The sequence below is a fragment of the Alosa alosa genome, chromosome 17 (assembly GCF_017589495.1).
Source record: "Alosa alosa isolate M-15738 ecotype Scorff River chromosome 17, AALO_Geno_1.1, whole genome shotgun sequence".
In the NCBI taxonomy this organism is placed as follows: Eukaryota; Metazoa; Chordata; class Actinopteri; order Clupeiformes; family Clupeidae; genus Alosa; species Alosa alosa.
Window position 1 is genome coordinate 25503194 of NC_063205.1, and position 16971 is coordinate 25520164.

General features: G+C 43.8%; 1 protein-coding gene across 1 annotated transcript in view; it reads left to right on the forward strand.

Moving 5' to 3' along the window:
* The window catches only part of LOC125310124 (neuronal cell adhesion molecule-like), a gene marked incomplete in the record, with an annotated part of 109991 nt that overhangs the window by 42667 nt on the left and 50353 nt on the right, over window positions 1–16971 (forward strand). Inside the window, 3 exon segments of the mRNA XM_048267286.1 lie at window positions 12468–12710; window positions 16034–16051; window positions 16733–16838. Coding sequence (XP_048123243.1) covers window positions 12617–12710; window positions 16034–16051; window positions 16733–16838 — 218 coding nt within the window.

Sequence of the window (16971 nt, forward strand, 5' to 3'; positions counted from 1 at the left end):
TTTGGAAGACCTGGCATTTGGGTTTAGACTATCGCTCTTTTTTAATCTAGAACAATCGAAGTGGTTCACTGACTGTGTTGCTTGTGATGTGAAGGAGTGGAATGCAATACATTCTATTGTGTGGAGATTCTACTTTAGGACAGTGAATCTCTCTCTCTCTCTCTCTCTCTCTCTCTCTCTTTGAGTTTGTGTGTGTGTGTGTGTGTATGAAGCTATATGCAATTATATGGATTGCTGTTACAGGCCAGCAAAGTGCTTGCATTATTTTGTCACCGTGACTTTGTGAAAGATTGTTTAATCAATTTAATTCAGTTGCACTCACTCCTTTTGCCAAAAGACACATCTACTCTTCCAGAGAAAAATGTGTGTGTGTGTGTGTGTGTGTGTGTGTGTGTGTCTGTGTACCTGTCAGTTGTCAGTTTCAAGTATATTTACTCTTTGGTGACTTACATTAAAATGATCGATATGTGGATGTGTGTGTGTGTGTGTGTGTGTGTTTGTGTGTGTGTGTGTGTGTGTGTGTGTGTGTGTGTGTGTGTGTGTGTGTGTGTGTGTCCACACTTCTCTGGCCATTGTTCTACAAGTGTTCTTTTGTTCGCATGGTGGGAATTTCATCCTTTAGATTTGGATTTCACAGACATCTGCATCACCATGGTAACAGAGTGATTTTGGAAGTACCCAAACCCACTCCAACCCCCCACCCCACACTTGACCTTGACTGCCAGTCACAGCAGGCCAGGCTAGAGAAGAGGATGTGAGCTACCAGGACATGCGTTCCCTCTCACAGCTCATCAGGCCCTTTCCCAGGTTCTGTCTGGCAAGAGCAGACACACACACACATACACACACAGAGAGAGAGAGAGAGAGAGACATACTGTACAGACACACACACACACACACACACACAATATGACAGGGTTCCGCCGGGCAGGAGCAGAGAGACACGCTGTCCATGCTGCATGCGATGTAATTGTGATGCGATGTTGTTAGGCCCGGGCTACAGCGGGTCCACAACTAAAGCGCTCCCCTCCTCTCCGCTCGCGGAGTATGAAGATTTTTTCATTTTTAGAACGCTGCTCTAATTTGTTTAAACCTACATGCTGCTCACATGTCTGGTGTAGCCTCTTACATGCAATATAGTGGAATGTAACGGTTGCAGCAAACGCTGCAAATGGAACACTTTAGTCCTGATTCTGATTCTGATTCTGATTCTGAATCTGATTCTGATTCTAATGTGCCCCCTGTAACCTCCCTGTTACTGTGTTGAGACATTGCCATTCTTTATTACGCTTTTCAGTTTTTACTTTGGTTTAGTTAGTCTTCTGTGTTTTTATTTTGTGATTAATATATTTTTTTGTACTGTTGTATATTTTTAGTCTTTTTAGTCTGTGTTGTGTTTGTACTTTTGTAGTTGTGTGAGTTTCTGTGACCATGTACATTTTTACATTCTGTGTATATAGCTGTGTGTATTCAAGTGTGTATGAGAGAGAAAGTGTGTGTCTGTGTGAATGTTCATCAAGTTCAAGTGTGCTCGTGTGTGCTTTTGTGTGTGTGTGTGTGTGTGTGTTAGAGTGTGTGTGTGTGTGTGTGTGTGTGTGTGTGTGTGTGTGTGTGTGTGTGTGTAGAGGGGCCCTCTCTCTCATACATTCTTCCTGTGCCCCTGCACTGTTTGTTTTGGGTTCTTTTCGTATGCTAATGCTTTGCCCACTGACCAGCTTGCACAAATGCCTCAACACACACACACACACACACACACACACACACACACACACACACACACACACACATAGACACCAATACATGGTATATGAAATACCCATGGCGCACAATACACACACGCTCAATTATATTCAATTCATCTGTTATCAGCCACTGATCTTATGATAAGCAGAACAGTTATTAAGTAAGTACATGTTTATTTAGATATGCACAGTTTATTTTTCATACACAGTTCCTCTCACATGGAAGGCTCAACAGAAGACAAAAAAACATCAGTCAGAAACAGAATCATAGATATTATACAGAGGCATCACCATGGTGATTCTGTGCACTTCACCATAGCAATGTGTGTCTGTGTTTGCAGTAACATAAACAAGTTTACCGCGCTGTATAGGACATGGAGAAATAACACACAGTTGGGGGTCCTTATTGTGTATTCATATGAATAAAAGATGGCGTCCTACGCGGTGTTCAGTGTAGCGTTCCCCATATAATAGCTGTGATTCTTACTGTAACAGCAGGGGTGTGTAGTATTCATATGATAACGACAGAAATCATTTGCATACCCCCACCAGACACCCCACTTCCTCCAGCATTGTCTTAACCTCCACCCTCACCCTAAAATAATCCATCTGAAGGATTAGACTGCGATTCGGTTCAGTGAAAGTACAGTAGGACTATGGTTGATCCCTATATACAGTTTTGTATAGGGATCCATTGTTTTAAACCATCCATGTGTAGCACTAATAGCTCATAGCATAGCTTTAATCGCTCTCATCTTTACTCATCCTGAAAACCCAATATCCACCCCCTATACACTCATGTAGTGGACCTGATCACTCTCTTAACGTCACGGAAAACATTGATGTGTGTGTGCGTTTCAATCCTATTCACACAATTTGTGTCATCACGCTTGATTTGCAATGGTACCACTTTGCAGGGGGCCTGTATTGATGTCTGGGTGAAAAAGGATAGAGAGAGTGATCTGTGCTGTTGACCTTGAGCTGCTGTGGCAACAGCACACATACAGTAGCTCTTCTCAAAGCATCATCAACTTGTCCAGACACACTATAAGTACTATTTATCATTGTCCAGTTTGGTTACAGTTTGTCATATTTGCCCTTTTTACTCCTTGTAATAATTATGAATAGCAGTTTTACCTAAATAAGGATTGTGCATCAAGTTTGTTCTTCTGAAAAGGCTTTTTTAGATCTGCAAAGTTAGTATGCAATTGATATAAATTATATATGTGTGTTGTAGCCCAGTAGATGTCTACACATGAGAGAGGCCTGATTTTTAAATGTTTCATGTTTCATGAAAGCTTGATCTAAATCAGTGCTGGTGTGTAGCACAACAGAGAGACACCAGTAGAGTTCTGACCCTGGCCTTCCCCTCCTTATAATAATGAGGTAGTAACTCAGCCTTAACCAGTGTAGTGGGTCATTTATGACTGTTTTGTTTTCTAGATTTGCAGACTTTTCACTTGATGTAAATCATTACTGACTTGAAGAGACATCAGTAACTTAAAGCCCATGGCCTTTCTGTCCTTATTGTGATTCTGTGTTGTGATATAATATGATACTAACAACTCAGCCTAAACAAGAGTTATGTGTGTTTTACTTATTAGAACATAATTTATTACGAGCAACTCAACCAAGCAAGAGTTATGCTTTTTTTGCTTTTTTCTAGCCTGGGTGTTCCCATGCTGCCTTGCGCGCGATTTGATTCACGCTGCTAAGGCAGCCTGGAGACCATGGAGCAAATTTTCGCCTGAGATAGGGAACCAATCACAGAACAGGGGGGATAGCAAGACGATGATGAGCTATGCACAGACGATTTGATAGACATCCGTGGCACCCAATAAACGGATCTGGGTATTTTTTCAAATAATGCAGAAAATGAACGTTTATTCCCAGACCACGCCTCATTGAGAAGTGGTGGCGCTAGCCAGGCTAGCTTTTTTCCCTATTTCTTTTTTTTTTCCAATATTTTCTCGACCTGTGGACTTTTAATTTGAAGCACAGTGGCCACACCAGTGTGTTCTGATTCTGGCCCAGTTCTGGCCCTGGCTCAGCACAGGTCCGGACCAGATGAAGAGGAGATGGAGAGAGGAGTGGGATAAGAGGAGAGAGGAGAGGGAGAGGAGGAGAGGGGGACAGGCTGAGCCAAGCTGCCCCAGGCTGGGGCTGGTGTGCAGGGTTGACTGACTCCCAGCTGGACTGGTCCCCACACACACACACACACTCTGGCTCCAGTATGGTTGTGTGTGTGTGGGTGTGTGTGTGTGTGTGCACACATATGTGTTTGCCATTTGTTTGTGTGTGTGCTAGCATATGTGTTTCCAGTTTGTTTGTAAGTATGTGTGTGTGTGTGTGTGTGTGTGTGTGTGTGTATGTCAGGCCTTTTACATCTCTGAGATGGATGGAAGCTATAGACTGTGTTTTGACTGACAGAAATTCATCAGAAAAGCATTTTGTGTTCTATTAACGCTCCGTGACATGCACAATATACTTACTTTGTAAAGAGAACACAACAAAAACAATAGATTTCCTCTCTTCCTCTCTGTGTAAAACTCATAAACTAGTGTTGTGTAAATGAGTGTATTCTGAGTTCACCTCATTGTCCTGCCCAGTGTCTTTTGAAAACACTTCTTTGCATAGCCCTTGATAGAGGATAAATCAAATGTATGTTAAGTGCTGAAGGATAGTTTGTTTGTGTATGTGTGTGTGTGCATGCGTGCATCTGGGCGTGTGTGTGTGTGTGTGTGTGTGTTTTGTGTGTGTGTGTGTGTGTGTGTGTGTGTGTGTGTGTGTGTGTGTGTGTGTGTGTGCGGCGTGTGTGTGTGTGTGTGTGTGTGAGTGTGTGTGTGTGGATGGATGTGTGTGTGGATGGATGTGTGTGTGTGAGTGTGAGTGTGTGTGTGTGGATGGATGTGTGTGTGTGTGTGTGTGTGTTCATGTATCCTTTTCCCATAATTGTTTAGTCACTCTGAGCTCAGTAGTCAAATCCCTTACCTTGCAGCTTGTGTCACCCAACCCATGTGTGCAGGCTTTCAGCCGCCATGGAGGACAGTTTCACTGACCTGAATGTGATGTGACAGCACTTTGTGGCAGCTGCAGAGATATCCCTCTTGATCCCTCCATGTTGGCTCCCTCTGTTCATACCCATTGACCTCTGTCCAGATACAGTGCCTAGTGGGCAAAAAAAATTACTTATGGGCTTGAATGACACAACAAAATAGCTAAAAGACAGGGAACAGAATGTAAACAATTGTAAAAAAAAAATAATAAAAACAAACAAAGAGCTTTTTTGGCTCTGATAGTGGTCAAGCAATGTGCTGGCATTGTCAGTGGGCTGTATTTAAAAAGTGTTCTTCATTGTAGTGACTCACAAGTGATGTCTCATATGTACTTAAGGAGGCTAGAGGGGTTGTAAAGTTGCAAAGTCACTTTGACACACAGTTAGGAGGATCTCGCTCACAGAAGATTAATTTAACAGAATGTGTCACGTTGCATTAATCCAGCCATTTAAAATTCATTCATTAATTAAATAGATTAAGTCATTAATATTTTTGAACTGACTCACAATTTTCCTTGGCAAAGAGATGAAGAGGATCTAGAGTAGACCATGTATATTATATACAGTACATGCACTGCATCATATAACAACATATAACAACAACAACAACAACATCCAAAACGCCTAAAAATAGGCCAGCCAGACAGTTTAGTTTCAGTTCACTTCGCAATGTCCTTAGTCTTAACCCCTGAGGCATTACATATGGATGTATACATAGATTACATATACGTCTAAACTCTCCCTCATTAGGTTCTCTCTCAGGCGTTTAAGGGAAACGAAACCTCATTTTCACACTCACCTGACAGCCAACACGTATAGATTTTCAGGTCGGGTGCTCCAAGGATTGTGAAGGTTTTGGTGATCTTGTGCTGCACCAGTTACAAACTACAGTTAAAACATACAGTACATATTCAGTCTCATTAAGACACAGAGAACCTTAATCACATTCATTTCTTACAATATTCTATGAGGAAAGTATTCCAAAAATATCCATCTGGATGAATAAAGTATCTATCTATCTATCTATTTATCTATCTGGTTTTCGGTTGCCACATCAGCATATTGCATCGGCACAGAATTGTAGTTGTATTGTGCCTATTGTGTCATAATAACAGTTCAAATAAGATACATTTTGTCTTGGTGTTGTTAAAAAAAGGTATGGTGGCTGGAATCAAATGAGCATAGTTACATTTAAGGGTTAGACAAGGAGGGTAATTTAGAAGGTATCATTATAATTTGGCGGTTTCTTTAGGAGCTAGCGTTATTCTTTCCACAGGCGCTGGGTTGAGACTATTATTAGATTAGAGAAGATGATTCAACTTTGTTATTGTACAGAGTACAAGTACAGAGACAACAAAATGCAGTTAGCGTCTAACCAGATGTACAAAAAAGCAGAAAAGTGCAATCTGAACAGGATACAGTAGACAGGTAGTGCAGTATAAACCGTATAGCATATTGTGCAGTGTGGACAGTAGTATACAGTTAAGCAAGTGGCATGGTTTACAGTAGGGATATGTGCAGTGTATTAACAATAACATTATAAGAGCAGAATGAATATGGATACCGTATGCAGTATAGACAATAAAGACAGATATGTACAGTATACAGATATATGCAGTGTAGTAACAGTAACAATATAAGAGTAATAAAAATAAGTGTGCAGTATGAACAGTATAGACAGATATGTACAGTCGACTATGGAGTATAGTCTATGATACTGAACTGTAAACAGCAATGAGACAGATGACTATGGAGTATATTGTGCAGTATAGTCTATGATACTGAACTGTAAACAGCAATGAGACAGATGACTATGGAGTAGTGTGCAGTATAGTCTATGATACTGAACTGTAAACAGCAATGAGACAGTGTGTTCCGTGACCCTTATCCTTATCCTGAGCTCCTGAGACAGAGGAAACAGAAGCTGCTGGAGCTCAGTGTCCTACTCACTCAGACTATTGTGGTCATGAGACACACACACACACACACACACACACACACACACACACACACACACACACACACACACACACACACACACACACACACACCAAAACTGACTGCATCGCTCTGATGATGTGTTACAGTCCCTGTGGCAAAACAGTTGCAGGAACATGGGGGAAGAAAGAGAGAGCATTGTGTCTGTGTGTCTGTGCGTGTGTGTGCGTGTGTGTGTCTGTGTGTCTGTGCGTGTGTGTGTCTGTGTGTCTGTGTGTGTGTGCGTGTGTGAGAGAGAGAGAAAGCGCCTGACACAATCACAACTCAGCAGTGAGCATCCCGTGTAGGCTAGAGCACGACTGTCTGTCATCTAGACTCAAGATCTCAAAGAGTGAGTCTATATCTCTCTCTCTCTCTCTCTCTCTCTCTCTCTCTCTCTCTCTCTCTCTCTCTCTCTCTCTGTGTGTACACTACACACTATGCTCTGAATTTATGTGTGTCTCTTTATGTGTGTGTGTGGGTGTCTCTTTATGTGTGTGTGTGTGGGTAATTTGTAGTTTTTGTCAGTATTTTGAGCTTTTATGCAACAACAAAAAAACAATCAGAACAGCTCCTTTATTATGGCAGCATTATGATCTGATGACCCCTGGTGCATTGTGGGTAAGCCCTGAGTTCATTTTCTCACTTTGCGGCCCCATTTGTCAGAACGGGACTCCTTGTGTTGTGATTTGTTACACATGATTGTTAATTCAGGGCTTTCCCCAGAGGGGCCCAATGTGATGGTGTGATGTGTGTGTGTGTGAGAGAAGGGGTGGGGGTGGAGGTGTTTTGGGTCATGGTCCAGCAGATGACAGACCCCCCCAACACACATATACACACGCCTGATGAAATGCTCAGGGGATTTGCACCCAATTGTGCGAGTCAAAATAATTACGAGGAACACATAGCTCACATATGGGGCTCACTGAGGGCAAGATGACTGCACAGGTTTAGCCCCAGGACAGCCATGTGTTATTGTGTCTGTGTGTTTATGCATGTGTGTGTTTATGTGTGTGTGTTTATGTGTGTGTGTTCATATGCCTTTGTGTTTGTGTGTGTTCATGGATGTTTATTTTACATCTATGACAATGCTAATGTGTGTGTGTGTGTGTATGTGTTTGTGTATGTGTGTATGTCTGTGTGTGTGTGTGTGTGTGTGTGCGTGCGTGGGCATGGGTGTGTGTTTATCCAGCATTACCACTGCAATCACTGAGAGAGTCCACTGGGGAAGTGAGAGCTTTCTCACAGCTTCTCTGGGTGTTATATGAGGAGCCTGAGGCACTGCCAGCAGTGCCAGGGCTAAACTACTACTTCAACATCATTAAAGAGAGCCGACCCTCGTGAGAAATGACCACTCCAGTTTAATATGTGTTTTGGGCATCCACTGAAACATCACGTTTACACAGGGTTTCACAGTGATGCATCAACACACAGTACCCACACAAAAATGCTACACACACAATACCGTTTCACATGCATGTGTGTGGTGACCACATAATGAGGTAGTATAGTATAGTAGTAGTATAGTATATATACTCTTTTGATCCCGTGAGGGAAATTTGGTCTCTGCATTTATCCCAATCCGTGAATTAGTGAAACACACTCAGCACACACTAATCCCGGCGCAGTGAGCTGCCTGCAACAACAGCGGCGCTCGGGGAGCAGTGAGGGGTTAGGGTTAGCCTTGCTCAAGGGCACTTCAGCCGTGCCCTCCTGGTCGGGGTTCGAAGTCCGAAGTACAAGTCCGAAGTGCTAACCAGTAGGCCACAGCTGCCCCTGAAGGTAAGCTTCATCACGCCTCCCTGATATGTATGCGATATGTAATGTTTTAACACATTTTTATTTTTGAGCACTTATGTTATTGCACACGTGACACGTGGTCATTGATGATTTTATGATACTTTTTTTTTCTGGTTTGGTGTCTAGTTTAGTTCTAGTTTAGTGCTGACACTGACTGAGTTTCATGCCCATCTTTCAAATCATTTGTGCTTTAATGGCAGTTTGAAAGCGAGGCCACTCACTCAGATCCGTGTAATTGGCATCTTTAGGATGCGTGAAGCCTCAGCTTGCCTTGTTAAGGTTAGAATATCCACTCATGATCGTTGAGTTTGCTGAGCTTAATCAAATTGCTCTAAGACTCAAATTAATTCCTTTGTTACGGGTTGCAGTTTTGAAAGTAATGTTTTTGGAATAGACAATTCTTGAATTTCTGTGTATACATTACATACACACACAGATAAATCTACAAACACAAAATCTGAAATGTATTCAAAGTCAATAGTCAATATCGTACATGTTTCCTCAGAACATACACACACACACAGACTTTTGGAATGTAGTCAAACTTGCTATATTTAGTATTCTTTTTCAACACACACACACACACACACACACACACACACACACACACACACACACACACACACACACACACACACACACACACACACACACACACACACACACACACACTACACCTCTCCATTTTGTCTGGGGCAAACTGTGCCTTCACCTTTGACAGCTTGATAAATGGACCTCCTAGGGCATCCCTCTTATGCAGGTGCTCTCTCTCTCTCTCTCTCTCTCTCTCTCTCTCTCTCTCTCTCTCATCCTCTCTCTCTTTCTCTCTATCCCTCTCTCTCTCTCTCTCTCTGTGTCTCTCTCTTTCTCTCTATCTCTCTGTCTCTCTCTCTTTCTTTCTCTATCTCTCTCTTTCTCTCTCTCCCTCTCTTTCTCTCCTTCTCTCTCTCTTTCTCTCTTTCTTTCTCTCTCTGAAGGACCATAGCAACAGCCCTACACAGAATGGACATTTCTATGTCCAATTTCCAAAAGTCCACTGCAGCAGTGACGTAAAGGCTGCGGTCCCCTCACCTCATGGCACCATAGAGACAGAGCACACTTTACCATTTGCTGAGTGACCTCTCCTACAAGATGGCCATTGCACTTTTCTGCCAACCATGAGACCTGCTCACACACACACACACACACACACACACACACACACACAGCAAAGACACACTGATAATAACAGGGCAGAGCTCTATAGAAAAAGTATTGTATAGAACCAAACAGTGATGTGGGAATCTCATCTGCGTGGTTTCCTACACACACACACACACACACACACACACACACACACACACACACACAGCAAAGACACACTGATAATAACAGGGCAGAGCTCTATAGAAAAAGTATTGTATAGAACCAAACAGTGATGTGGGAATCTCATCTGCGTGGTTTCCTCTACACACACACACACACACACACACACACACACACACACACACACACACACACACACAGCAAAGACACACTGATAATAACAGGGCAGAGCTCTATAGAAAAAGTATTGTATAGAACCAAACAGTGATGTGGGAATCTCATCTGCGTGGTTTTTCACACACACACACACACACACACACACACACACACACACACACACACACACACACACACACACACACACACTTCCAAACAGAAGAAGCTATCTGCTGACTCTTCTATTGTTCTGCATCTATGTGCAACACAGCCGGTAATGCCATGTCATCACTTGCAGCCTGACTGCGCCAGTAAACTCATCTTCTTACTGTTATAATAGCCGTCTTGGCTGAGAGAGCAGCTGCAGTAATATAGTGCTTTTCTCTCGTGGTGCTTGTGATGCTAATTCAGGCAGCTCTCAGTGCATAGCTTGCTAGCGTGTAGATAAATGACATCAAGGGCTGTTCTGTTAGCCCTGCACACTCTGGTAATACTGCACTACTCTAGTGGCAGGCTTGTCCTCAACATGCTGATGAAAATCACCTCTTTGCAGCTCTTAGCACAACCCTCGAAGCACTGTGACCTTCTACATAACATGATCTGTTTTCCAGTGTGTGTGTTTGAGGGAGGGAGAGAGAAAGAGAGATAGAGAGAGAGAGAAATACTGTGCATGGTTGTGCGTTCATGTGTGTTTGTTTGTGTTGTGAGAGAGATAGTTATAGAGATAGTGTAAGAGAGATAGTGTGAGTGTGTGTTTGTTGTGTGTGTGTGTGTGTGTGTGTGTGTGTGTCGTGTGCCGTGTGTGGTAATCGGTACCTCTGATAAGGGGCTCTCACACGGAGGAGCAATGGCACCTGACCTTGTTCTGTGATTTTCGGTCAGGCTTACTTTGGGACAGCTCAGTTGGAAGGACCCCTCCACTAGCACTTCACTGTTTCTCCTCTGTGCCCGGCTCTGTGTGTGTCATGAATAATTCAGATGAAAACGTTTTCACCTGACAGTACGAGATTCAAAGAGCCACACTCACACACACACACCCACACACACACAGACACCCCCCCCCCCCCACACACACACACACACAATAACACATTTCTAACACACACACATGTGCACACACGCCCACGCACCACAGCCACTCACACACTGTGAACATACACATACACAATTTCACACCACAGAATACACACACAATCTCTCTCTCTATCTCTCTCTCTCTCACACACACACACACACACACACACACAATGTAGACCCGCTCCAATTACCTGCATCTCCTCGTTGTTGTGTTCAGTCCTCAGACACAGTCTAGTCCATCTACACAGTCAGGGAACATGTTCATTATTTTAATCATGCATTCTGTGATTACCTGTTTTAGACAGGGCCATGTTCAAGACAAACACTATATTGTTCTCTTTTTCGGCGGTGGCTTTTCTTAGTACTCTTGTACGTTGTTTTCAGGCAACTTCTTTTGTGAGATTGAGGAAATTACTGTAATGAAATATTTCCTCTTTTAAAAAAAATAAATAAAATAAACGATGCCTGTGGTTTTTGCTCAATGTGTTCAGTGACCATCCTGAATCGCCCCCCTGAATCTTGACAGGCACAAACACACACACACACACACACAAACACACACAGACACACACACACACACACACACACACACACACACACACACACACACACACACACACAGAGGTGACCCACTGTCCCGCCAGGCATGGCGGAATCAAAACCCAAACGTCCGAAGAACAAAGACTCTGGACTTTCCGGTTGGCTGGGCTTGTTGTTGTTATGTTGGTGTGTGGACCAGGCTGGGCTGTTTGGGCCGATGCAGCAGACAGGACTAGGTCTGGTGTGGAGTGTGTGTGTGTGTGTGTGTGTGTGTGTGTGTGTGTGTGTGTGTGTGTGTGTGTGTGTGTGTGTGTGTGTGTGTGTGAGTATCAGGCAGGGAGAGCGTGCCCAGTTGGTTTGTGTGTGTTTGTTGTTGTATTGTTGTTAACAGGCACGTGTGTGTGTGTGTGCGTGTGTGTGTGTATGTGTGTGTGCATGCGTGCGCACGTGCCTGCGTGCGTGTGTGTGTGTGTTTGTGAGAGAGAGATGAAATGAAACTGTGTCCGGTGAGTCAGCACCTTTCTCCTCAAAGGTCAGTGTCAGGAGCTTAGTTCAAATAATTTCCTGTACAAGCCCTAACAGCTCTGCTTCCTCTTCTCTCCTCTTTACTTTTCCTCTCTATCCCTTCTTCTTCCTTTCTTTCTCTATATCTCACACCATCTGTCTTTTCCTATCCCTTCCACTCCCTCTCTCTCATCTCTATCCATCCATTTCTCTGCCAACTTCTCTCTCTTCATCCCTCTCTCTCTCCATCTATCCCTCTTTTCTTCTCTCTCTTTGTCCACACACTGTTTCTTCCTCTCTCCTTTATCCAGGTGCTCCGGTGTTGTTCGGACACTGCATGTGCTCTGGTCGGGACTGACTTCACTCTGACCAGAAGGGGGAAGGTTTTTTCACGTTGCCCTTGGCTTTGACCAGAGAGGGGGGAAGGTTTTCCACGTTGCGCATATCGTGCAGCCCCAGCATGGACAGGAAGAGGAAGTGGAGCGTCGGTGGAGGAGCCGTGCTCTGGCTCCTCTCGGCTCACGTCTCTGTGGCCTTGGAAGTTCCTCTGGACCGTGAGTACCACAGACCCCTCTCCTCCTCCATCTCCTCCTCCTCTTTCTTCCTCTTCCTCCTCTTCCTCCTCTTCATCTTCCTCCTCCTCTTCCTCCTCCTCTTCCTCTTCATCCTCCTCTTCCTCTGTATCTTCCTCTTCCTCCTCCTACTCCTCCTCCTCCGCCTCTTCCTCCTCCTCGAGCGCCTCAGCGGTAGCCCTGTAGTCATCTGTCTGACAAATGATGGAGGATACTCTCACTGTATGTTGAATAATGTATGATGCTCTCACTGCTTAATATTTCAGCCCAGATTAGAAATTATTACAGCAAATCTGTTCATCTAATTGGATTTGTTTTAAGCAGGGTACTGTAGAAGCTACATTATGGACAGAAACGGAGTACGTCTCAGGTCTTACGTAGCTACTTGTGACACACACACACACACACACACACACACACACACACACATACATACATACACACCACTCCCCCATCATTGAGAAGAAAAAAAAACATTTCACTCCAAAATGAGAAGACTGAGAATTGAACCTCATACCAGACAGTTAGTAAACTCAAGGGCCTGTCTTCAGCCCAGTTCTCCATAGAGACTCATCTCCAGTTAGTAAACTCAAGGGCCTGTCTTCAGCCCAGTTCTCCATAGAGACTCATCTCCAGTTAGTAAACTCAAGGGCCTGTCTTCAGCCCAGTTCTCCATGGAGACTCATCTCCAGTGAGTAAACTCAAGGGCCTGTCTTCAGCCCAGTTCTCCATAGAGACTCATCTCCAGTCTGACGCCTGCTCTCCGATGCCACTCTGTTGGACTAGCCTACAGTGTCCCGTCACTGGCCAGTATCCACTTTAGCAAGGACAAAAACCCCATGCCTTCACCCCATTATTTGAAACACTCTCCATCACAATGGAAGTGAGGTTTACACTGGATACACACACACACACACACACACACACACACACACACACACACACACACACACACACACACACACACACACACACACACACACACACACACACACACACACACATGTGCAGAGACACACACACACACACATCCAGACCGGATCAAATATTTGAACTGAATGGGTCTCCTGGCTGAAACAGTGAAAACAGTCCCTCTGTGTGGCCTGAAGACATGAAGACAGTAATATGACATGTATGTCCTCAGCACACAACACACCCCGGCACACAGCAGCCTTCCGCCCCAGCTGGGGTGTGTGTGTGTGTGTGTGTATTTTGGGCCCACTGGTGAAGAGAGTGCAGCAAGTTTACACCTCACAGTGTCATTAGGGTCAGGCACTGGGCAGCAACACAGCCCCTTACTGTTAGAACGACTGAAACCTGTGTGTTTGTGTGTGTGTGTGTGTTTGTGTGTGTGTGTGTGTGCAGGAGAGAGAGAGAGAGAGAGAGAGAGAGAATGAAAGCATGAGAAAAAACATGTGCCTTTGTGTGTGTCTGAGAGACAGAAAGAGAGAGAAAAAAGAGTATAAAGTAAAAGAATGTGTGTGTGTGTATGTGTGTGTGTGTGTGTGTGCGTGTGTGTGTGTGTGTGTGTGTGTATGTGTGTGTGTGTGTGTGTGTGTGTGTGTGTGTGTGTGTGTACTTGTGTGAGCATATGCGTGCAAAAGTATTGTACGTTCCTACGTACAAGTGTCCGGTCCATCCAGACTTATTGAACTCCCCCTCCCTCTCTCTCCCCAACCGAACGACCGAAATAATGACCTCGACGTGGCCATTATGTCTATGCGGCCCCTTCACTCTCCAGTAAACACTCCTGGCTCTTTGAGTTGCAGTGTTGACCTTTTCTCTCCTTTCTCAGTCCTCTCTCTGTCCTCCCTGCCCTCCATACCTCCACTCTGCTCCCCTGTGATAAACGACCTGACACCACACTATAGACCCTTTCAACAAGAAAAATAAAAACAATGCTTGAGCGTTCTATTTTGTTTCCAATCTAGTTCTGCTGCATTAAGATAACATATGGAATGTTAAAATGGAAGCCTTGTGGGAACAACTATGATGCTGATAATGGAACTCTCTTGAAACGGTCTATATGACTGGTCAGCAAAGGAGCGGGAACCTAACTGCCCTTTTTGTACCAGACAGACTCCCATGACCCTGCAGACTGGAATTTGTCAGTACAATTGAAATGACACGTGGAGTTGTTTAGTTCAATTAAATTCAGTGCTGCAAATCATTTGTTAGAGGTTTTAGTTTTTTGATTTTCTGTTAGCAATATCTCTATGTCTGTTTACATACAGGGTATCCTAGAAATCTAGACGCGCCCCAAATTACATTTGCTGCCAGGGCTAGTCTAGCAACTCTCCGCTGGCTTGTGAGCTCCAGAAATCGAAACTCAATCAGGCCAATGAAATCGTGTATAGAGTTGTTTGGTTGGCTTAACATAATGATTGATGGCAGAGTTGCAACGGTTTGGCTTGAATTCCCTGCTACTTGAAAACAAATAAGATGGATGTTGCTGTTGGCGAACAGTGTGACACGAGTTAAGCTTTTATTAAGTTGGCAAACGTTTGAACTAGCCAACTAGCTCTGCTGGTGGGAAACGCATGGGACTCATAGCGCTGCCGCTGTCCTATTGCGTGCAGAGGGAATTTGACAGACAACTGATTATCCCGCCCCTTGGACTGAGCACTGCGAACGGTGAGTGCCCAGACCCTAAATTTTAATGTGGGTCTGGCTCGTCAGGCTACATCAGGGAGCAATCATTAGGAAATTATCAGTGGAATTATACTGAAACTATACGGAACAGTTCAATTGCACATAGAGTTATCTAGTTCAAACAGGTCTGTTTTTGTTTCTGTATTTAAATGTAAATCATTTGTCAGAAACACTATTTTTTTACAGAGGGCAACCGTTTTATAGTTAGAGGTTAAAGGTTAAATTGCTTTAGAGGCAGTGTAGTCTAACGTGCTACGTATGATTCCTGATATGAGGAGGTGAGAGACCTAAACAGGAGCACATCAAACACTGCAACTCAAAAGCTGCATCTGCATCCCCATCAAACTCTCTCCGTAGCCGTTGCCGAGCGCAACACGTGCATCCCTGTGCTCGAGGAAGTGCATCTTTCGAACCTGATGAAAAAACAAACAAACAACTAAACAAAATAACAAACAAACAAATGCATGAAACTGCATGAGTGACTTACTGACCCTCCAGTTCCCATCAACAGGCTCAAGTCCCCAGACTAGTAGCAGTACAGTTACAGTATATGGACGGTAGTATTGCAGTGTGATTATTTGTCTTTGTTGAGACTAATGCTCAACTCTTCTCACTCTCCACCTGTGTATGTGCCGAATCATTGGGACACAAAGCTAAAGTTCTGGAAGGATGTAAGTTTTGGGCCTGTGTGATGTGATGTGTGTCGTTTGACATCTCTCAGAGTTCTAGTGTGTTTAATGCTGTAGATTTGTTTTTGCTGTGGTGTTGAGCTTGCATTTGTGTGTTGCTGTTTTTTTTTTTGTTTGTTTTTTTTTAAAGATAAGTAGCTTATTGTCTTCCTATATTCCTAAGTGATAAGTTATTTATCTGTTGAAAGGACTTTGTAAATGTGTAAGCTGTGATTTATATGTTGGTTGTATTAGGTCCAAGGTCATAGTATGCATTCTACTGCATGTTGCATGGTATCTGTTAGACTGTTCAGTCGAAGTTGTTTGTCGTAGATAGTGCTATTTCCAAAAAGTGGGCCTGGAAAATTGACTGCATGCTGTGGTTTCAGTTGGTTTGGATTTGCCGAATATGGTGTGTTTGTGTGGAATGTGTAGAGTGTCTGTTGAGGGGGCGAGTGCATTTGGTGTACTGTATGTATCTGTGTGTGTATAGTATGTGTGTGTGTGTGTGTGTGTGTGTGTGTGTGTGTGTGTGTGTGGAGTGTGTGATGTGTGAGTGTATTTGTTTGTTTAGCATTTTTTTGGGTGTGTGTTAATATGTGTGCGTGTTTGTGTGTGTGTGTGTGTGTGTGTGTAACTGTTATTGTGTGTGTCTGTTAACCTTCCTCCACCTCTCAACCTCAGTGCCACAACCACCAACAATCACTTACGAGTCCCCGAAAAATTACATCATCGACCCACGGGAAAACATCAACATCAACTGCGAGGCGAAAGGACAGCCTCACCCCAGGTATGCATCAACTCTGACACATGGGAGAATTGTCACCATGGAGACAGTTGCTCTGGACACCTCTGCCACAGAGATCGTTATATAGTGACACCAGAAATGCTTTACATTTATACTATATACTATAGAAAGTATA